The 23,765-nt window shown below is 36.5% G+C and overlaps 1 protein-coding gene and 1 pseudogene across 1 annotated transcript; one reads left to right on the top strand and one right to left on the bottom strand.

Annotated features, from left to right (window-relative positions):
• The first annotated feature begins 3,096 nt into the window (after positions 1 to 3,096).
• LOC142611890 (proteasome subunit beta type-4-like) overlaps positions 3,097 to 23,765 on the top strand; it is a 37,497-nt pseudogene continuing 16,828 nt past the window's right edge.
• On the bottom strand, positions 21,096 to 22,169 carry LOC142613943 (protein P21-like). The gene has a single exon (XM_075786465.1). It carries the CDS (start codon positions 22,005 to 22,007, stop codon positions 21,330 to 21,332), a length of 678 nt encoding a protein of 225 aa, XP_075642580.1. The 5' UTR covers positions 22,008 to 22,169; the 3' UTR covers positions 21,096 to 21,329.

Here is a 23,765-nt window from a genome sequence, read left to right as displayed (position 1 = left end):
CCGTATCGGAGGCTATACCGGTTTGGCCAGTGGTACGATATATTTCAAGTACCGATCAATACCGGTATACCGTTTTGGGTTTACCGTTAATTTTATATATCCTTACATAAATTGAAATTCCTCTAAGTATATATATAGATAAATATATAAAATATTTACATTTAAATTTATTTATTTTTTTACATGTTGGTTGGTCAAAATCCATATAATTTGTAAGTCTATACTTATTCTTTTTTTATTTGTTAAGAAGATATGATTGTACTTATCTAAAGTCTAACAAAAATGGTAGTAGAGTTTATCTAATAAGAAAAAAGGAAAAAAGAAAAGAAAAAAAGAGTGGCTGTAAAAAATTTTAGATTACCGTGTGTGCTTATCAAAACTTATTTTGAATTACAAGCTTCATTTATTTGTTTACAGTTGGATGGTAGTACATCCCATCAAAAAAAAAAAAAAAAGTTGGATGGCAATACAAAATTTGAGTCTACCGTGTCGTGTAGCAGTAGTGTTAGTGTGTGTTGTCAACGAGAGTATTAGTGTGTTGTCATTCAAGTGCACACTTAACAAAATTAAAAGGAGCTTGTGGGAGTATTAGTGTGTTGTCATTCAAGGGCACACTTAACAAAATTGAAAGGAACTTTTGGCTACGAAATGAAAAAGTAAAATAAGTAAAGACTAGAGAGAGCCAGAGGCAGAGAGCGTCTGGTGGATTGGTCCAAGCTTTGAGCGGAGAAGAAGTTTTTGAGCGAAGAAGAAGAAGATGGTGAAGAAATGGAAGAGATCTAAGGTTATGAATTATCGGCAAAATGAAATTTATTGTCGGAATTAGTAGAAATAGCGGTGATGTGATGTTCCTTTTTACTGCTAATTTTTTTAAAGATTTTTTTTTTCTGGCCATTTTTCATTTTCCGGCCAAAAACCGATATATACCCCGGTACGGTTGAAACAGCCCCGGTACGACCGAAACGGCCTCGGTACAACCGGTATATAAACCAGTACGAAATATTTGCGTTTTCGTATTGGTCTAAGCATCGAAACGGTAAATACCAAATGTACCAGCCGGTACGCTACGGTATCAACTCCACTGGTAAAATCTCCGCAGTTACTATTTTAGCAATCCACCCACTCAAATTGAGCCTTATCTAGGTGTGAGTTGCTAAAAATTTTTAGCAACCCTGAACAGTAAGTTTGTATTTATACAACTTACTGTTCATGGGGTTGTAAAGAAAATATATATATTTCAATCTCTCACAACCTCTCTCTTCCTCTCACACTCTCTTTCTTTTGGTAATTAGTTTTTTATATTATTTGATGGTGTAGTTTATATTATTTTAATAAGTTGTATGTAAAAATAGAAACTAAGATGTTGAGTGAATTGTAAAATTAGATAGTAAAATAGATAAAATAGATTTTGAGGATGTAAAATAGATTTTTTTTTTTTTTTACATCCCCAAATTCTAGTACTTAACCACATAGTCAAGTAAAGTTTGCGCGAGACAAATTCAAATATGGCACAACCAAGACCTTCCTCAAGTGACTAAAAGACTCTAATTTGAACACTTAATTATTAACTTGGCAGATAAGGCTGGCAGCACCCATACTTAGAGCATTCACATCCACTCAGACCCATGAACCCACCACACCGCTAACCCACTGCCATCGCCGCTACACAAATCCGACCTAGCTGCTGCTACACAAGTTGTCACAGTTGAGAAAACCCACTTGTATTCCACTTGAGAGAGTAAGTGAGAAGGTTTTACAAAATTTTTTACTTAAAGATCTTTCCATATCCTTTCCTGAGATAATTCCAATTTTTTTCAAGTTCATGATTTTCTGTATTTTCCTCATCAAATTTGTAGCACCAAGCTTCTATACAGAAACACATAAGCATATAAATTATAAAGCAGAGAAGCAACCTTTTCACTAGAGTACCATTAACATGTGGAATTTGGATATATCTACAAAATAGGATAGTTTGATCATAAAATTGAAGATGAACCGTTTACAAAAATTGAATTACAAACACGCAGAACAGAAAGCAGAACTCAATATCAACCAACCTATTATGATCCATTTATTTGTGAATGTGTGAAATGAATCGTAAATACATCAATTTGTGGAGGCGTATTGGTAATTATGGATAAATCATGTTTATATGAGCATTGTAATTGTTGGAGTCGAAGCTGAGGTTGATAGTGATAAAGCTTTCATGGCTTTTGAAGTTGAAGTTGAGAACTGACATTGATCTAATTCTTTAATGTTAGCCATTCAATTCAATTGATCTAATGCTCAAGAATTGGACACGTCAGTGATCCGTGTAAGCCTCATTTTTCTCTGCTCTTTCAATTTCTCCTCTCTCTCTTCTTCACGCTTACCCCTATTCAAAAATTTCAGAAACTCACTCTCCCTGACTCTCTCTCTTCCAGCTGAACATGCCTCAGAATCTCTCTCTGTCTCTCTCTCATGCCTAAAAAAAAAAGCCACCAGTGATGCTTCGGTTACCTCTCCACCGAAGAATGAATGTGAACCAATAGTGTTTCAGCTACCCACCCAAAGGTGATTAGATCTGGTAATCAAATTTATGATTTTTTTTTTCTTTTGCCAAAGATCATCCCTTTGTTTCATTTATATTATAGCACTAGAAATTATCTATTTCTTTTATTGCTTTTTTTTTTTTTAATCTGATTCATTTATTTTTGAATGTTTTTGAGATTTTTATAATGGGTATGAAGCCCAATACTAGTAGAGTGTGCGTGTGTGTCAATAATGGCCAAGGACTGGCTGGTGGAGATTTTATTAGGTTGTGTTCTCTGATGCCGATGTTTGGTTGCTGGGTTTATCGGTTCCTTGTTTTGTTATGTTTTTGTTTTCATTTCATGAGTGTTTCAAGGGGAGAAAAAAATTAGTGTTTATTGTGCAATCTTGTTCATAGCTAGGGGTTTAGTAACTTTAGTTGTTACAGATCAATTCTCAAACATCAGTTGAACCTTGATGTCTCTGAATTTTATATGACCCTGTTACTTTTGTCCATAACAAAATTGTGAAAATTCAGAAATAAAAAGCATCAGGTTGCTGGATTTACAAAAGAAAAAAAGGGTGATGGCATTTACAGACATTTTGTATGCATGCTATTCTTGTAAAACTCCCATTGAAGTAGAAATATTTGAAATATATACATCATCTGAATCCAAATTAATATATTGGGGCCAGCTGACAATAGTGCCAATTGTAGTAGGGATGTCCATATGGTTCTCATTTCTCAGTAGATTGATAATGTTATAAATAAAAAATGATCGTAATGATAGCCTGCGATACAAGAGTGTTGAGCGATTGAAGCCAGTTGGAAAACATTCTCTTCTTGGTGCAAGTGGAGAAATTAGTGATTTTTCAGGAGATTCTACGTTATCTTGATGAGCTAATGTAAGCAGATTATTCTAACAGGAAAAAAGTACTTGGAAAGTAGCAAAAGCTGGAACATCACAATTTTTGTCCCTTCCTTGTTATCTTTTCTGGGTATTTGTGTTTTCTTGTATTGTTTTCTACTTCTTGCTATGTGATTGTTGGTATCGGGGATTATTTTTGCAGTCTATATGGCAACATGTGGGATGACGATCGAGAACTCTTTAGGTCCTAAAGAGGTGCACAGCTATTTAACCTGAGTGATGTATAACAGGCGTAACAAGTTCAATTCACTATGGAATTCACTTATACTTGGTGGAGTGAAAAATGGACAGAAATACCTTGGCATGGTAAACCTCAACTATACCTTTTATTTGTTGTAGAACTGTAAGAAATTTTCATTTAAGGATATTAATCGATCTATAATTTGTGATTCTTATCTAGGTCAGCATGATAGGCATAAATTTTGAGGAAAACCATGTGGCCATTGGATTTGGGAATCACCTTGCAAGGCCAATTCTTCATGATGAGTGGCATGATAACTTGAGCTTTGAGGATGGTGTTAAGTTGCTGGAGAAATGCATGCGTGTACTCCTATATCGGGCCTGGATTGTTTATGCCCAAATGAATCCTTTATCCTTAACAGAAAGTATGCTTTTAGAGGGAGAGAAGGGATTAGCCTACTGGTGTATGCCTGCCATTCTACACTCTCTTTTTCTTCCTGATTCTCTTTTTCTTTTCTTTCTTAGTGCTTACTTGTGCAATGTTGTGGTGATGCTGTGATTCTCTCCTAATGGTTTCTACTATTACGATGATAATACTGTGCACAGCAAGAGCCCTTTATATACTGCTTGCTATGACTTTTTTTACCATTTTACCCTTTAACTACTTTTGTCTAGATTTGGGTGTCCTTCTTGATCACTCACTGGTTTTTCAGTTGCCTAGCCACCACCACTTACTTGTGCTGGCCATGCCACTTCCCATTACCAGACAAAGAAAACTATTTTGTTTGCTTGTTCATCGTGGCATTCTTATCCTCCATATTGTGGGTATTCTCTCTTGCTATCCCTCATGACATGTACCTAGTGGTTCCAACTCATCCTTCCCTTTTTTGGGCGGAATGTCATCCCAGCAAGACATTTTCCCCTAAAAGAGTTTGAGAGGAAATCCCAGAATAGGCTTTCCCTTCTCCTCACCGCTAGACCATACCCTCTCTTACCTCTGACCCATGACCTACCACTCCTGTATTGGTTGGGTACAGGTTGGTGGTGCCTGGGTCTTGTACGTGCTCTACTTCCGTGTATATCCAAAGTTTGTCTGTTGCTAATGCGTTTGCCATGGACTGGAGGTTCGTCTGCACATTCTGCTGCTTATTCTTGACTTCTTATGGCGTGAAATGTTTTCTGATCCTCCATTCTTTATGGCTTGCTTCCTCCTAGGGCTGAGCCTTGTTTGAATATGGGTTTTTCTCCCTTTTAGCCCATTGTTTGCTCTTTCCGTTGGCCTGCCAGTATTCTTGCCATGCCATTCTGTTATTCCTATCGCGACGCCATTTGATCCATGCCTACTGGGCATCTTTTGGGCCTACTGTATATTCTTCTCTCAGTTGCTTACAATGTCTCAGTTTAGTCATTGGGCTCATACTTATGCTACTTTGGGTTTTCTTGGCTCATTACGTTGCTTATGGGCTTCTTTGGTCCATTTCTTTTTTTCTTTGGGCATCCTCGGCCCATTTTCCAATTCTACATTCCTATGGGATTTTACTAACTCTTTTGGGCTTCCCTGGCCCAATTACCATATCCTTCATCCTTGGGGTTCATGGGCTTTCCATCAATCCCTTACTTTCTTAATTCATTACTTCGGGTCTGCTGTGGTCTATTCTTACTCTTCTACATCATATAATGCCCATGAGTTTACTACTTCTTTCTTTGGGCTCCTTTGGGCCCATTTGCTTTCCTCAAGGCCCATTTGTTTACCTTATAGGCCCATGACCCATTATTCCTACCACTCGGACTAAATGGGTTTTCTCTCAATCCTACTAACTCTTTCCAGGCCATACTGTTGTGCTTCTTCCTGTTGTTGGGCTTTTCCAAAATGAGTATCAACATATTCATATGGGGATAATTGGTTTTGGCTTTATTTCACATGCGTCGCCATTGAGAGAAACGTTTAATAAACATTGGAATATGTTGTTAACATGTACCCCCATTTTATATTTGACCAATGCCAAAATCTCTTCTCATTGGTTTTTGAAGCCATTGACAAAGATCTAAGCAAGGTGATGAGTTTCATATGCCTCAATTATTGTTCAATTAGATTTTCAAAGACTATTTTGTTTTACAAAGCCTTAATAGTGATCCTTAATGTGTTGGTGTGTGTAGTCCTTTGTCTTCCACAAAGTAATTATATGGAAGAATTCTTTGAAATAGTTTCAAGGTGTTGTTTAGAAGATTTGAACTGCACTCATGGTTCTCATAAGGTGTGGAAACTACTAAATTTATTTTTTTGTTGTTGAGAAACTACTAGACTAATTATTCGAATATTAATTAAATATATTATTTTCTAACTGTTTAAACTTTTAAAACAATTGGTAATTTATTACCAATCCATTGAAATTGGGACTTGGGTTTGGTTTAGTGTCCAGTTGCATTGGACCCATCAAAATGATAACACATATCCAACAGTGGACATATGGCATCATCCGAATGGATCTAGTGCAACTGAACAATGGACCAAATTCTTACCCTCAAAATTGATATATGTGATTTTTTCTTTTTCAATTCCGTGGCCAGTGGTGTCATTTACTATTGTTTTTGGTCCTAAAAAAGAGTTACGAATTTTTTTTTTCTTTTTCTTTAATGTCATCTTACAAAAAATACTCTTCCATTTGTTAAAGGTTCCAATGAGCTGAGCTTGAATCCACTTCATGTTTCTTTCACTTAGAGACATAACATGCAATAAAAATATAGTAGTAATTAATTTTGTGTTTGACTAGGCTTCCCAAAATAATCCAAATATCAAGGACAATAATATATCGTTTAAGCACGGCACTGAAGTTTGACGTGAATTTATTCAAGAAACACGCTATTATATTTTGATACACAAAGAAAACACAGGGTTTACAGACAAACTTTAGGAGGTTTGGTTCATTCACTACAGCATAAAAAGATTAATCTTACTGCCTTAAAACAATTGAGTTGATAAGTTTTTTTTATTGGTTCTGATTTAGATTCACTACTAACAATCTAATATCATTCTTTTTACTTAATAATAATAACTAGATTTTGTTAAAGTATGCGTTTAGAAAATACTTTAAGAACCAATTTTTTACCACTTTTTATATTTTTCATAAAAGAAAAGTTAACAGATGCCGTAAGAGTACTGATTTAAGAACTATTTAAAAAATAATTATGAGAAAAAAAGTAGTTGATTTTTTTAACAATTTTTATATTTCTTATAATATAAAAGTGGTTTCAAAACCTTCATAAAATAATTTATAAACAAATGCTTTAAAATATCCGTTAACATGACCTTTCTCATAAAAGTGGAATTGAGAGTTTTCTAAAATATTTTATTAACAAATATCTAAACCTATTCATTAACCGGACCATTATAATTTATCACCTTGTGATTTTTTCCTATGTCTCTACTCTCTATACTTATTTAGCTAAAAATTGAAATGAACCTTAGAAAAGAAGCCACCCTACAAAAGAAGACCGAAGAGGCCACCTACCCAGCACTTGGGGCTTGGGTTCCCTATTGGCTCCAGACACTATGTTAATTATTTTCTGATAACAATTCCTAACAAAAGTTGAGTGGGGTTGTATTTTGTATCTTAGATTAGGAACATTTCTTGGCGAAGTACAAAGAAATATGCACTTAATTAATGGGCCATTAATAATTGTGATGGAAGGGCCCAAATTAGTGGCTTCACTTAATGAAAGGTTGTTGGAATATTGTTCAGATATATTGGTTGGGGTTTCAAATGCAATTGCGATTGCTGATAGCAATATTGTTTGAAATATTTATGAATGAGTAATGTGGTTAGTTATTTGGTGAAACTTTACATCAAATAATAACATTGTTTTAAAAACAGGATTCAACCAGTCAATTCAACTTAGAATCGGTCTAGTAAAAAATGGGTCAAGAACCAAAAAAAATCAAGAACTAGGTCATTTTTCGGTTTTTAGACTGTTCCAATTTTTAAAACTATAAATAATAATAATAAGAGTCCGTGATTAATTTAATATAATTAAGTCCAAAACATATAGGTAAGGGTTTTTTTTTGGTCAGTTGATACTCTTATATATAAGGGTACTATTAACAGGTGTATTAAAGTATTTGTTAATGGACTATTTAAAAAAAGTTTTGATACCACTTTCATGAAAAATATATAAAAGCTATCAAAAAAATCAATTGTTTTTTTTTTCTTTTCTCATATAAAGCTTCTAAAAATATTTCCTAAACCAATGTTCTTAAGACATTTGTTAACTTTTTCCATATTATATTAATCATTCAATTAAAGTCTCCGAAAATGTTGTCTCCCCCAACAAACATGAATGGTAATATGTTTCTAAAAGAAAAAAGAATGGTAATATATATAAGCTGTTAAAAAATGGAAAAGTCAGATAATCTTTACATTTCAAGCTCTTTTTGTCCAAGCCTTATAGAAATCGGAACCATTATACTAATTAATAATAGAGGTAGCTATGATTACGTAGATTGTAATAAGAATTAGATCAATTTTATTATAATGATTGGGATGGTTGCACATGAACTTTTTTGGGGAGGGTTTAATTTTCAATTTCTTTTTTAAGCTTCTAGTAAGATGGTGTTTTGATCATTTAAGTATTTGGATTTATTTGTAATTTGATGCCAAATGTTTGGAAGTCAATAACCCAAGCGGTGGTCAGCAGATGATGTAGGTTTTTAAGACAAATCTAACTTCATAATTTAATATTTGATTTAAAAAAAAAAAAAGACTTTTAGTAACTTATTACAATTAAGATGCTTCTTCCTATAATCTTTGTCATCTTATAAGATTTTGCTTTCTTGTAGTTTGAGTAAATAATTTATCTGTTATGGCATGAAATTTGGGACTAGTGGCTGAATAATTTGATCAAATTAGTACCAAAATCAATCTAAATCTAAATTTTTTCAATTATTGGAAGCTGTACTTGGCTATTGATAGCCTGTGAGTTCTTTTATATTGCTGTTTTTCAGGTTGTTTCAATAAATTTTTTTTTAATTAATTATAAAAGAACTCAAATATTTAACATTCATACTTAGCCTTCTTTCTTCTTATTTTGAAGTTGTTACTTTCGTTTGGTAACCATATTGATAGATAGTTTTTAGATGCCAAAATAAATATATATTAACAAATGTGCTTTGCATTTTCAAACTTCAACCAAATTATTTTAATTAATGGTAAATATCTATTTAATTAAAAATATTTTTAATAATATTAATAGCATAAATAATAATAATAATATTTAATATATTATTATTATTATTATTATTATTATTATTATTATTATTATTATTATTATTATTATTATTATTGGTGGGGATCAATCTAAGGTCAACTTGTCCATAGTTGTTGTCCATAACTAGACAACGTCCTAAAAGCCTTGTGGAGAAAAAAGAACTCAGGGTGAGCATCATAGGTGGAAATACAACTCATTCATAGGTAATAAAGCCATCCAATTTCAAGAAGGTCATCCATGACTCAAAAGCATGGACGACTAGAAGACAGTGAATTCTACGAGAAAGTTCTCAAAAGAGTTCCATACAATCAGACCATGATGCACTACTCGTAAAACGTGGAAGGGATTTCTCGTAATCTGCTTTATGTACCCCATTATCTCCACTAACCACACACATCACCCATGATGGTGGTGGATCCGAACAAGTAGACCCACTTCTAACTTTCTATAATCTATAAAAGGAGCAAGTCTCATTCACCCAAGGTAAGTTCAATCATTCATTATTTCCCATCATTGTGTTCTAGAGAGAAAACTGACTTAACTATCGGACGTTCCTTGGCCGAGTTACACCGATCACCCTTGACAGTTCTTTCTTTCCTTTAAGGACCTACAACCATCACCATAGCCCGAAGCATTCCAGCTTATTTATTTTCGTGCATCATTAGTTGACACCGTCTGTGGGGGGAGTAATGAGTAAAGTTTCTAAGTGTTAACCTCTTAGCTTTCCAAGACAAAATGGCGACATGGTTCGGACTAGGTCAATGGCTACTAGTCCAGAACACCAGGAGAGTGGAAACGCCTCCAGCCACCCAAACCATGCACCAGCACGACCATTGCCACTAACTATCTAGGAATAGTTGCAGTCCATGGTCACTGCAATAGCAGACTTGAAGCAACAAAACTAAGAGTTAACTAGAGAAGTTAATAGGGACTGTCGACAGTGCCGTGGGGGGGAGCACGGGCAAAATTAAGAGAATGAATGGGCTGAAAATGACGATGAAGGAAGAGATCATTCTGGAGGAACTGTCACTTGTAGAGTATCACACTTGGAGAGAGAGATGGATCAAATGAAAAGAGCCATAGAGGAGATGAAGGACTCCATGAGGAGGGCAAATCACGTGGATGACCTCGTCCAGAGAACTGATTCTCTCTTCATCACGACCATCACAAGTCACCCCTTACCCTCCAAATTCAAAATGCCTATCTTGGACTCATATGATGGAACGTGGGATCATTATGATCACATTGCCATATTCAAGACAACTATGCATCTCCAAGGTGTTCTAGACGAAATCATGTGCAGAGCCTTTCCTACCACGTTGAAAGGCATAGCCAGAGTATGGTTTGGTAAGCTACCACCAAACACTATAACCTCGTTCCAGGAGTTAAGTAAGTTGTTCGTGAACAACTTTGTAGGGGGACAAAGGCAGAAGTGTTACTCGTCCAAATTGTTAAACATAGAACAAGGAGAAAACAAAAGTCTGCGTACTTTTCTTAGTCGTTTTAACAAGGAATCCCTATTGGTGGACAAGATGGATGACAAGATCCTCTTAGCAGCTTTCTACAATGGAATCAATTCACACTTGTTCATCCATAAGCTGTATGACCAAGAGCCACAGACGATGGCTGAGTTGATACATTCAGCCCAAAGTTTCATGAATGCTGAAGACACGATTATTGCCAAAAAATAGAAGAAAGGAAAACGACCAGAAAATGGTTATGTACACCATCCAGAGCAAGATCCTCGTCCAAAGAAGGCCAAAGTAGGGGAGAAAAGGGATCGTGGCAGCAAGAAATCAAGGTTGTCCTCAGGACAATACTCCAACTACACCCCCCTAAATACTCCGCTTGATCAAGTGTTGATGCAGATTAAAGACAACATATCCTTGAAATGGCTCGAGAGGATGAAAGGAGATCCTAGCAAGCGGAACTAAAGCAAGTACTATTGTTTCCACCGAGATCATAGATATGATACGAACGAGTGTTATGACTTGAAGCAGCAGATTGAAGTTCTCATTAAGCAGAGAAAGTTAAAAAATTTCCTTGGACGAGACCACAAAGACGAAAGGCAGCCAATGAAAGGCAAATCTAAAGAACCAATGCGTCAACTGCTTGGAGAAATAAGGATCATTGTAGGGGACACATCAACTGGAAGCTCGTCCAAAATAAGAAGACCTATCTGCGGGTAGTCCAGAATGTTCAATTATCTGGATGACCACCAAGGATGATCTAAGAAGACGAGCTTGCCATTGTTTTCATGGATGAAGATGCAAGACGACTACACCATCCTCATGACAATGCAATTGTCATCACTTTGGCGATTGCAAATTATACAACTAGAAGGGTGTTAATAGACAATGGGAGTTCAGCAGACATCCTCTACTATCCAGCCTTCTAGCAAATGAAGATTAACAAGGAATTACTTCATCCAGTGAATGTGCTGTTAATCGAATTTGGAGGAATGAAGGTTCTACCAGTTGGCACCATCTCCTTGCCAGTCGTGGTTGGCCCTTACCCATGACAAATCAATAAGAAAGTGAATTTCCTTGTTGTGGACTATTCATCCTCATACAAAGCCATCATTGGACAACCAACTTTGAACAATTGGAGGGCTACAACATCCACCTACCACTTGTCCATCAAATTCTCAACAGAGTATGGCATTGGGGAAGTGCAAGGAGATCAACTAGCTGCTAGAGAATGTTACTCGGCGATGTTAGCCATGGACGAGCAGATGAACATTAAAGAGAGAAGAACATTGGCTGAGCCGATTGAAGTATTGGAAGATGTACCTTTGGACGAGTCCAACCCTGAGAAGTTTACTAGGGTTGGGACAAGTATGGGGGAGAAGACGAAGCAGGATCTCGTCGGATTCCTTAAAAAGAGCACGGATGTTTTTGCTTGGAGCCATAAAGACATGCCTGTGATTAACTCAAGTGTGATTACTCATCGTTTAAATGTGTCCCCGTCTTACAAGCCCGCCCGTCACAAGAAGAGAGTGTTTACCCCAAAATGAGATTATGCCATCAAAGAAGAAGTTCATAAGTTAGTCACCACAGAGTTTGTCCGCGAAGTTTACTACCATGATTGGCTAGCTAATGTAGTGAAGGTAAAAAAAGGCTAATGAAAAATGGAAGATGTGCGTGCACTTCACAGAAATTAACAAGGTATGCCCCAAGGATAGCTATCCTCTTCCATGAATTGATCAGCTAGTGGACTCAATAGCTAGACACCAACTGCTCAGCTTCATGGATGCATTCTCAAGGTATAACCAGATTAAGATGGATGAGGCAGACTAGAAGAAAACATACTTCATCATAAGTCAAGGTTTGTTTTGTTACAAAGTAATGTTGTTTGGCTTGAAAAATGTAGGAGCTATCTACCAGAGGCTAGTCAATCATATGTTTCATCCACAAATTGGGCGAAACGTTGAAGTGTACATGGATGACATGCTGGTCAAAAGCATGAGGGAGACACAACATCTGGACAACCTTTAAGAAACCTTTGATACACTTAGACGATATAAGATGAAGTTGAATCTAAGGAAATGTGCCTTTGGAGTTGCATCAAGAAAATTCCTTGGTTTTACGGTTTCACAGAGAGGGATTGAAGCAAACCTTGATAAAATCCAAGCAATCTTGAACAAGGAGCCCCCAAAGAATATCAAGGATGTATAGAGCCTCACTGGACGAGTAGCTGCCCTTAACAGGTTTGTTTCAAAAGCTATTGGCAAGTGTTTTCCATTTTTCAAATTATTAAGGAAAGCATTTGAATGGACGGACGAGTGCCAACAAGCATTTGAAGATTTGAAGGCTTATCTCGCTTCAACTCTGTTGTCAAGCCGTCCTAACCAGGTGAAGAATTGTATCTCTACTTAGAGGTGTCCACTTATGCAATGAGCTCGGCCTTGATCAGAGAAGAGGGAAAGGTATAAAAGCCCATCTACTACACCAGCAATGCTTTAAAATTAGCTGAAGGACGATATCCACTAATGGAAAAATTAGCATTTTCATTGGTGACAGCAACAAGAAAGCTCAGGCCTTATTTCCAAGCTTATGTAATTAACGTCCTAACAAATCACTTATTAAAGAAAACTATGAATAAGCTAGAGGCCGCTGGGCAATTGATCCAATGGGTAGTGGAACTTAGTGAATTCAATGTGTGATATAGACCAAGAGAAGCAATAAAAGCTTAAGTCCTTATAGACTTCATTGCTGAATTCACTCTTACTAGTAATCAGCAGAATGAAGACTAGGGGCAAAATAGTGGGTCGTCCATATGGATGGTTCATCCATACAGCATACAGGAGGAATTGGATAATATTACAATCACCAAAAGGGGATCATCTAGAGTACGCCGTCCATCTATAGTTCCAAACAATCAATAATGAAGCCGAATATGAAGGCCCACTTCAAGGCTTGGAGTTAGCTAAATCACTTGGAGCAGATTCAGTCCTCGTCTATGGAGACTTACAGTTGGTGATAGACCAAGTGAATGGAATGCGTGAAGTTAAGGAAGAACGGATGAAGAAGTACTTGAGCAAAGTTAAGCAATGTATCAAAAGCTTCGCAATAACTCAATTTCAACGGATACAAAGGAAGGATAATGTAGAAGCTGACGTCCTAGCCAAGACGACATTTGTAGACGAGATGGTGAGTGTGAGATGGTGAGTGATAAATTAAAGTCCAGTACATCCCAAGTATTGACATTCTGGAAGTAAATCGGATAGACGAAGTAGCCAACTGGACCACTCCAATTGTGTCTTATCTTAAAGACGGGCTCCTACTAGAGAATAAGGAAGAAGCAAGGAAGCTAAGGGTGAGAGCGACGAGGTTCGTGCTTATGGACGAGGTGTTGTACAAGAGAGGTTTTTGTCAACCCTATTTAAGATGTTTGACTCCAAATGAATTTCATTATGTCCTGAGAGATGTCCCCGAAGGAGCCTATGGAAACCATTCAAGGGCCAGGTCCCTCGTTTATAAGATAGTGCGCGCTGGATACTACTAATCGTCCATGCAAGTAGATGCCGAAGCCTATGTCAAAGCCTGTGACTAGTGTCAACACTACAACAATGTGCCTAGATGACCATCAGAATACCTCACTCCAATGGTGGCCTGTTGGCCCTTTGCCCAATGGGGACTTGATATCCTTCGACCCTTTCCTATGGGGACGAGGCAAATGAAGTTCTTTGTGGTAGGGATTAATTATTTTACCAAATGGGTAGAAGCAGAACCATTAGCAAAGATTATTGAGCAGAACGTTAGAAGCTTTGTCTGGAAAAACATTATCTGTAGTTTCAGAATCTCTAAGGTGCTCATCTCAAACAACAAACGCCAGTTTGAAAATACACCCTTCAGAGAGTTTTGCGAGCAGTTAGGAATCAAGAATGACTACTCCTCACCCTCCCACCCACAAGCTAGCGCACAAGCTGAAGTTGCAAACCGGTCCTTGCTGAAGATCATCAAGACTCGGCTTGAGGGGGCAAAAGGGATATGGCCAGATGAATTACCCAGCATCCTTTGGGCATATAGGATGATAGTAAGGACTCCAATTGAAGAAGCTCCTTTTAAGTTATCATATGGAAGTGATGTAGTGATACCTGCGGAGGTTGTTCTAACTAGCTACAAGGTGACCCACTATAACAATGAGGAGAATAAGAAATAGTTTTGTCTAAGCCTTGACCTTATTGAAGAGGTAAGGATGGATGCAAAGTAGAGGGTGATGCGTTACAAGAACTAATGACTCGGTACCATGATGCATTGGTGAAGCCAAGGCAATTCAACATTGGAGATCTTGTCCTAAAAAGGGTGTCCATGACTACTAAGGACCCCGCTCATTGAAAGTTGGGACCTAACTGGGAAGGACCACATAGAGTTATCAGTTCCAAAAGGCAAGGTTCATACTACTTGGAAGCCTTGGATGGACGAAACCTAGAACACCCGTGGAATGTGGAGCACTTGAGGAAGTACTACTAGTGAAGAAGACTCATCAGGAAGGTCAGCATGGACGAGACTAAAGATTACTAGTGATCACTAGTTTATTTATGTTATCTTTTAGCACTTATATTTTTCAGTAGTATTTTATATTTTCTAGCATTTGAATTCCCTAAAAAGCACTAGCTACTAGCATGTGCTATGGATGATGTCATGAACAAAGTCCTTTTGTCTATAAAGTAATTTGAATTCCCTAAAATAAAGGACTAAGTACTAGCATGAATGATGTCTTTGGACGATGCTATGTACTAAGTTCTCTGATGTTTATGGACAATGTTATGTATAGTTTTATTGTATATAAAGCAGCTTGAATTCTCTAATTTAAGTGTTGATCATTCTATGAAATTAACGTCCATATGAAATTAAAGATGTTTAAAATTACTGGACGCAGAGATGTATTGTCATGAGCCATCCTTAGATGAGGAAAAGGTAAATTGCCATAAAACCTAAGGCAATACTGTTAAGTACAAAGGGAAGGAACAAACACCTCCCAATGCACTCGTCCAAAAATAAAGGACGAAGAAAAGCATGCATGCAATACACTTTATGGACGACACATCCAATCCACTGGGCAATCCAAGCTATGGGCGAAAAGAAAAATAGCCTAGCAAAATTCCAAGAATAAGTCTAAGGACGGGGAAAATATTCATCTATTCCAAAATAAAGTCCTAATCATGGACGAAGGACACTTGAAATTAAAATTGGCAATAAAAATAAGAATGAGTATTCAAACATGGACAAAAATATGTTCATAAATAAGAGGGTAGACGACTATCATTCAAAAGCCCTTTAATGTATCAAGCCAGGTGAAGAATTGTATGAAGAACCCGTCCTTAAACATGGACGAGATAATGTACATAGGGAAATTGAAATGGTCCAAAACAATGGACCCCTAATTTTTTTTTAAAAAAAAAAAAGAAGAGAAAAGCAAGAAAAGAAAATAAAGATGATTACAAATTTTTCACTTTTATAAACCACTGGGGGCAATATCCCCAGACTTTAGGTCGTCCTTCGCAAGTTGAGTGGAAGTGTTGTCTTCAATGTTTACGTCCTCAAAACTCGTCTGGAGCAGGGAACTCTTAGTAGCAACGTGTAGTTTAATGGGACTGAAATCCACTCTAGGGAAGTGTTCAAGGGCGTCCATATGGAAGTCCTCATAACCAACAGCGTAGTTTCTGTCCAAAAGGTCAGTGAACTCACTGGACGCCTTGAACTCCCTTATAGCTACTTCTCTAGGTGAAACTAATTTCTTCAAGTGGAAATCCTGTAATCCGCTCTACGTACCCCATTATCTCCATTAACCACACACATCACCCATGATGGTGGTGAATCCAAACAAGTAGACCCACTTATAACTCTCTATAAAAGGAGCAAGTCCCATTCACGTAAGGTAAGTTCAAACATTCCTTATTTCCCATCCTTGTGTTTTAGAGAGAAAACTAACTTTGTCGGTGGGTCCTTGGCTAGGTTACATCGGTCACCTTTGACAGTTCTTTCTTTCCTTTCAAGACCTACAGTCAACATCATAGCCCGAAACATTCCAACCTATTGATTTTCGCGCATCATCAATCATTATTATTATTATTATTTGATGAGAATGCAAATTTTCATATTTTTCTCCCTTAATGTTTAGTTTTTTATACTTATTTGGTGCCTAAATGTACTCATTATTCTTATATTTTGATTTAGGATGCAAATGGAGGCGTTAAGTGCAAAATGAAGCTAATTGGGCGATTCTGGATAACTTTGACATCGCTTCGTAATCTAGGTATAACTCTCTCATCCAAGCTCCGATTGAGATGATTCAAGATGCTATGGATTTCCAAGACAAAACTCTACAACTTTCATGTTTTGAGTTTTGAGAGATACGGGCCGCATAAAGGTTGAAATCGGGCTTGAAGTTGCTGCTCCTGCACTCCTGACATTCTGGAATGCTCTGAAATTCTAATACGCGGGTCTAATGCGGTTAATTTTTGGAAGTTTCCAGATCTGATGCACGAAAATTCCAGCTGAAAAACACCACTTTCTTGGTTATATTATGACTTTTTTTTTTAATAAATATTTTTCCTTAATTAGTCAGATTTGGATATTATTATTTAGAATATTTTTAGGAGATTTTGTAGGCTTGAGAAAGGGGGAATTAATGTGTAAAAGAGGGGAGGAGAAATCATATTGGATATACACGCCTCTCTCTCCCCTCTTCTCTAATTTTCTCCTTCGAGTTTTCTGTCATGGCTCTGCGTGGCTAATACTTTTATACTTGGTCGAAGGAAATGGAAGCCTCAGAATCAATAAAACTGTGAGATCTAATTTGTTTTAATTGTTCAATTTATGCTTTGAATATCGGATGTTCTTCTGCGCCTATTTTCATGATTGTCTCGTTCAAATCTTGGTTGCTTCACAAATCATTAAATCATTAAATGCAACCGCTTATGTTTGTGTTGTTTAGCTTCATCGATCTCTCTAGTTCTTAAGGCTGCTACTAAATTAAACCTCTAGGGTTTGTCTTGGGTTGTTTAGTAGTTAGGGTTAATTAGATTGCTTGTTTTCTAATTAATTGTGACTAAGGAGAAATAGGAAAATAGTTCCAACGGTGAATATTCAAAATGTGAATTGATATATACTTGTATGGATGATCAGTTGTAAAATTCCGATGGTGGATGTTGACTTAGAACAAGGTTTTTTTATTTTATTTTATTGATTTCGATATTTTAATTTGAATTTTTCCTTAGTTGTTTTTCTTAAAATCGTTTTCGTTATACTCAACCCCCCCCCCCCAATCCTTGTTCACGTAGCATAATACTAGGCTAGATACTCTCCGTGGGAACGATATATTTGGAGAGGGTTGAATTGGGTTTGAGTGAGCATGGGGATTCTCATTCTACATTGGGGGATATTAGAATTGATATTCCAAGTTGTGAGAATAATCAGATTGAGAATATTGGAGTGACGGGTGATTCTCTATCAGTATCTTCTCCATCTTCATCTTTGGGTTGTTCGTTGAAAAAGATGCTGAGCAAAAATAAATCAGAACGCAAGGTTTTCCCATCATCTAATGCGAATCAATTGGGTGCTTGAGAGAGAGAGAGAGAGAGAGAGAGAGAGATCATTGCCAATGTCAATAGCCAGTTCTAGTTGTATAGATTTCCTAGAAGTTACTATATTTTGTCAGAGTTTTCTCGTTTGATGATCCTACCTTTGTGAAACTTTTCTATCGGATAGTTCTAATAGTAAGATCTTATACTTGTGTTTATTTTTCACTAGTCCTCATTTGGCTAGTGCTAGTAGCCAATTCGGCGATTTGACTGGTCACTCTTAATTCGTGATTCGTGATTCGTCATGGGACATTGGGGTTTTATCAATTTTGTGCACTAAAATTCGTTTTGAGCATAGTACACATTATGAGTAACATTAACTTTCATTTTCCAATAGAAATCCGTTATCATACTTTTATATGTCTCAAATTTGAACGCATTCCGAATTTGCTCAAATTTGAACACATTCCGAATTTGCAATACAAATTATGTGTCCTTTGAAGTAGGACCATCCCCTTTTGTTAGGTAACAGTGGGAGAATGGGGAGATGGGTTTTGAACCAAAATGAAATTATCATTGATCAATTACTTGACCCTTAAGAGCATTCTGCACACTTTTTTCTAAGAAGATTTTGTCAAGTTAATCACTCCAAGGTATTTCCTAGCAAAGAAACAAAATCACTATTACATAGCCAAAAAAAAAAAAAAAAAATCAGTCTATGCTATGGGATCTATTGTTAGTGATACGTATGCTGACTTTTGTGGTATGGGATCTATTATTGGGGTGAATCACCCGTATCTTATATCAGCTAATTGGTCATCAACATAGGGACCCAATTAATTCTCCAGATGAGTTGGGAAAAAAGAAAGAAAAAGATTTTGGTGTTGTGGCGTGAAACATAAAAATAAAAATAATTGACATGTTTGTACCAATAAATTGGTATGAGTCTGTATTTTACAGTGCCAATGATCTTGTATTGTGATACAAAAGGATGTAACTAATGTCGTGGACTGGACAGAAGGACAAAAGCAGTCGTACAAACTTCCTGAAACTCGCAATCGCATCGATTATGTGAAGGAGAATGGTCAAATAACTACTGCAATGGTGGACGTGCTCAACATTTAATTGCAATCCTTGCCTGGATCTCTGTCTCATTCAATCAATATAGGGTCCCCGTATATATGTGGCTAGTGGTTACCTCTGAAAAAAATATCTATATTTAAAAAAAAAAAAAGAAAAAAAAAAAGAAACTATTTCATAAAACTAGGCTAGATACATATATTTTTAAGAGTATACGTTTTATTTTTGGTTGCTTGTGATAGCACACCATTATTATTATTATTATTAAATCTCTCTTAAAATTCTGTGAACATTTAAAACGTGAAATTAGTAAAGTATAAACAAATTTGGGACATTTTAAACATAGGGACCCAATTAATTCTCCAGATGAGTTGGGAAAAAAGAAAGAAAAAGATTTTGGTGTTGTGGCGTGAAACATAAAAATAAAAATAATTGACATGTTTGTACCAATAAATTGGTATGAGTCTGTATTTTACAGTGCCAATGATCTTGTATTGTGATACAAAAGGATGTAACTAATGTCGTGGACTGGACAGAAGGACAAAAGCAGTCGTACAAACTTCCTGAACCTCGCAATCGCATCGATTATGTGAAGGAGAATGGTCAAATAACTACTGCAATGGTGGACGTGCTCAACATTTAATTGCAATCCTTGCCTGGATCTCTGTCTCATTCAATCAATATATGGTCCCCGTATATATGTGGCTAGTGGTTACCTCTGAAAAAAATATCTATATTAAAAAAAAAAAGAAAAAAAAAAGAAAGAAAAGAAACTATTTCATAAAACTAGGCTAGATACATATATTTTAAGAGAATAAGTTTTATTTTTGGTTGCCTGTGATAGCACACCATTATTATTATTATTATTATTATTAAATCTCTCTTAAAATTCTGTGAACATTTAAAACGTGAAATTAGTAAAGTATAAACAAATTTGGGACATTTTATAAGAAATTTGTGGCTTACACTTTGATTTCCCCTTTGGGAGAACTAGAGCTATCATTGAGATAAGATTTCAATGATTATTTTAGTTGACTTGTGCCTATTATTAATATGGACCGTTGAGAGGAGAAAATTTGATGTTAAAAGGAGAGAGGATGGTGTCTCCTACATAGCATTAGGCTCACGTAAGGGTGTTTTAGGACCCGTTTGGTTCATGTGTTTAAACACATGTTTTTAGTTTTTAAACAATATTACACATATTTTAATACATTTTTTCACCCATACGTATTTTTAAAAAATACAAATAATATTACTAGAACAACGTTATCAAATGGCCCCTTAAACTCCGGAGTTTAGACTTGCCCACCCTACTTATTAATTAGTGACATCGATCTGAATTCAAGCACTTCTGTTCTACTAAGGAATTCCAGCTCATACTACCCCATTGGCGAGTTTTGGTGGTTAATAGAGACTTATTTTTATCAAACTAATTATTAAAAATGATTTTTTTTAGGGATTTATTTTTACAATGAATTAAATCATTATCTATCTGTCATGTTAGGAATACCTCAGCTTTCCTTTTTAAGGGATTTTATAAAATGAAATAAATCACCATCTATCTATCTTAATCAAAATCTTTTAGATTCTAGAATGTCTTGCCAAATTTCTAACTTGGCATTACCCCTGCTTCGTCAACTAAAATCATATCATCTGTAAAAAGCTAAGCATAGAAGGATACGATTTCCCTTTAAATTAATTTAGTGAGCTTATGAATCACTAGTCCAAAAAGAATATTGACTTAACGCTTTCTTCTTGCTAAGATAGATATAGTATTTTTATCTTTGAGTATTTACCTTAATGTCATATAACACCTTTACCGATTCATCTCAACATTAGATATATAAGGCGCTCAATTTTCAACAACCTTTTAGTGTCAATAGTTTGTTCATTCAACCTTATATGGGCGCACTTTGATTACTTCCCCCATAGGCCAATACTTGATATATCAGCCAATGAGTGAATTAGTCAAACATGTACAGAAGCACCGACATAAAGAGTTGCTAACCATAGTTGAAAATCAAAACTAAGCATTGTTAGTTGTTAGGTTAAGAAGAAAAATAAAATTATAATTCACCAAAAAAAAAAGTTCATAAAACCAGACGTTAAGGAGGTTAAGTTCTTCCATCTTTCATAGAGATCTTTTATTATTCTTGTTTTTTGGCATAAGCTTACATAGATATTTTAATACAACGTACGTTAAAGTGAATACATTTCATAGTGTCTGCGTGCGCAACACTAATTACGCATGCTCACAAAGCTTCCAAGCTTTGATTACACCTCTTATTTGCATACTTGCTACTAGTTCTATGCCTCATATACGAAAGCAAAGTTCTACTTCAAGGGCAGAACACCACCTTATAGTTAGTCCCACCATTGCAAGTAAATGTGCTTGTTGCATCATCCTTAGGATAACTGTAAGCACTCGGGCACCGATCCTTGAAAAATTTGGAATAATTTGTGGGTCCACAGTTTCCAGAATTGCAACAATATTCATCGGTCTTGAATACAGTACAAGGATTGTTACACCCACCAGGAGCTTTCAATTGAGCTGGGCACTGTCCATTGATATCAGCGGTGCATCTTATTCCTTTGGTGCACCCACCAGAGGTGGGACTAAATTCCATAGGAACATTAAACCCATCAACAAGAGATACGTCAAAGAAATCCAAGTTTTGATATTGGTTTAGCGCAAATTCGGCAAGGGTGTTTGGAGGTGCACCATAAGCTTGGCATTGAAGAAGTCCACCACAGTCACCGGTTTGACATTGGCCACGCCCAGAACCATCGAAATTGCATCCAGTTCGAGCCCAAATGCGAGCCCCTGCTGTGCCAGCGTTTACGTCAAGGGGCCAAGACTCACGTGGGTTGAGCTGCCTGCCACCACCGGGCACGGCTGCTGCCCAGACTGTGAAGGGACAATTGTTGCTTATATCAAATCTGGCTGCATGGGCTAAGGCACTTAAAAGAGTTATTAAGAGGAAGATGAAAATGGGTAGGTGTTTGGAGAGGCTCATTTTGGGGATTAATAAGAGATCACCAATAAGATTTAGTGGGCTTGTGCTGTGTTAGGAGATGGGTGAGGGTTTATATAGGCATGAGCACTAGCAACAGTGCTCTTAGAGCACTAGCACTGCTCTAAGGCTACTTTCATGGATCAGTGAGAAAGAGCAGCCCCACTGGACCAACTTGAGATTTTCACTTTGTGAGGTGGAAAAAAGATGCTCAAAGTTGAAATTTCTTGCCAAAAGTCTAGAGATATAGACTAAAACTCTCTCTCTCTCTCTCTCTCTCTCTCTCTCTCTCATTGATATTTATTATTTTGCGTAATTGTAGTATGCAATGTCCCATTCCGTGTGAGAAGGAGATGAATTATGAGTGTATGTGTTGAAGTTGAGATAGAGATAAAAGACAATAAAGCTAATTCCCAAATTGAGACAAACGACAGAAATAATAGAGTTGGGCGAAACGGCACTAGCAGTAGAAACAGCACAAGCAAAACGGCAAGAAAAAGACCAAAAGGGAAAACGCACCGTATCACTTAACTATTTAGTTGTTAGTTAGTTATTGGTTTTGCCAAATGTCATTAGTTCATTTGTTGAAGCTTTAATTAGTTAGTTATGATTTTAGGCACTAATTACAGAGTCTCTAGAGCCCCCTGTTTTCGTGTGTATATAAATATCTTGTATAGCTGATTATTGATTAGTATCTTGTAACAAAAACTCTTTTGCAATTAACAGAGTTAGTTTTTCTCTCAATTCTCTCTATTTCTTTCTGCTTTGTGTTTCAGTTTTTCACATGGTATCAGAGCAAATTTTCTTTCACTTTCCTACCTACCAAACAGAATTTTTCTTTTAGAATTAGTTTTTCTTTGTTTTCATGGCCTCAGATTCTTCGAGTGCACCTTCTTTCTCATCTACGCAAACTGCAAGTGCAGCCATGGTAGATGAATCAGCTAACAACCCCTATTTCTTGCCAGTGAATGAGAATCCTGGTTTGATTCTTACATCTCAGCCTCTCACTGGTCCTGAGAATTACATGACTTGGGCAAGATCTGTGTTTCTGGCTCTGAGTTCCAGAAACAAGTTTGGATTTGTTAATGGTTCAATTGCAAAACCTGATCCAACTTCACCTCTATTCAATTCCTGGAATAGATGTAATACCACGATCCTTTCATGGCTAACCAATTCACTCAATCCTGATCTTAAAGCAAGTGTGATGTACATCAATTCTGCAAAAGACTTGTGGATTGATCTCAAGAACAGGCTATCTCAAGACAACACACCAAGATTATTTGAGTTAGAAAAGGAGATTTCACATTTGGTTCAAGGATCACTCTCGGTGAGTTCCTATTTTACCAAATTCAAGACTTTGTGGGATGAGTTTGTGAATAATCAACCTTTCACTGTTTGCAATTGTGCTTGTGTTTGTGGTTCTAAATCATCTCAGTTAGATGCACAACAAAAGGAACATGTTTTTCGGTTTTTAATGGGCTTAAATGATAGCTATGGCAATTTGATTGGGCAAATCTTGCTTATTGAACCTTTTCCTTCTCTTAGCAAAGTTTGTTCTTTGGTTTTACAAGAGGAAAAAAGGAAAAATATAGGCAATTCTGTTAATATGGTTCAACAGTTGGATGCTGTGGCAATGTATGTGAATAACAATAGGTCTTTTCAAGGGAATCAAGGTCAAAATATAAATGGTGGGAAAGGAAAGAAAGATAGACCTGTTTGTACTTATTGTGGCTTCACTGGACATATAGCAGACAAGTGCTA

Source organism: Castanea sativa, chromosome 10 (genome assembly GCF_040712315.1).
Source record: "Castanea sativa cultivar Marrone di Chiusa Pesio chromosome 10, ASM4071231v1".
Taxonomy (NCBI): domain Eukaryota; kingdom Viridiplantae; phylum Streptophyta; class Magnoliopsida; order Fagales; family Fagaceae; genus Castanea; species Castanea sativa.
The sequence above is the reverse complement of the archived record's forward strand: the minus strand, read 5'-3'. Positions and strand labels throughout refer to the sequence as shown.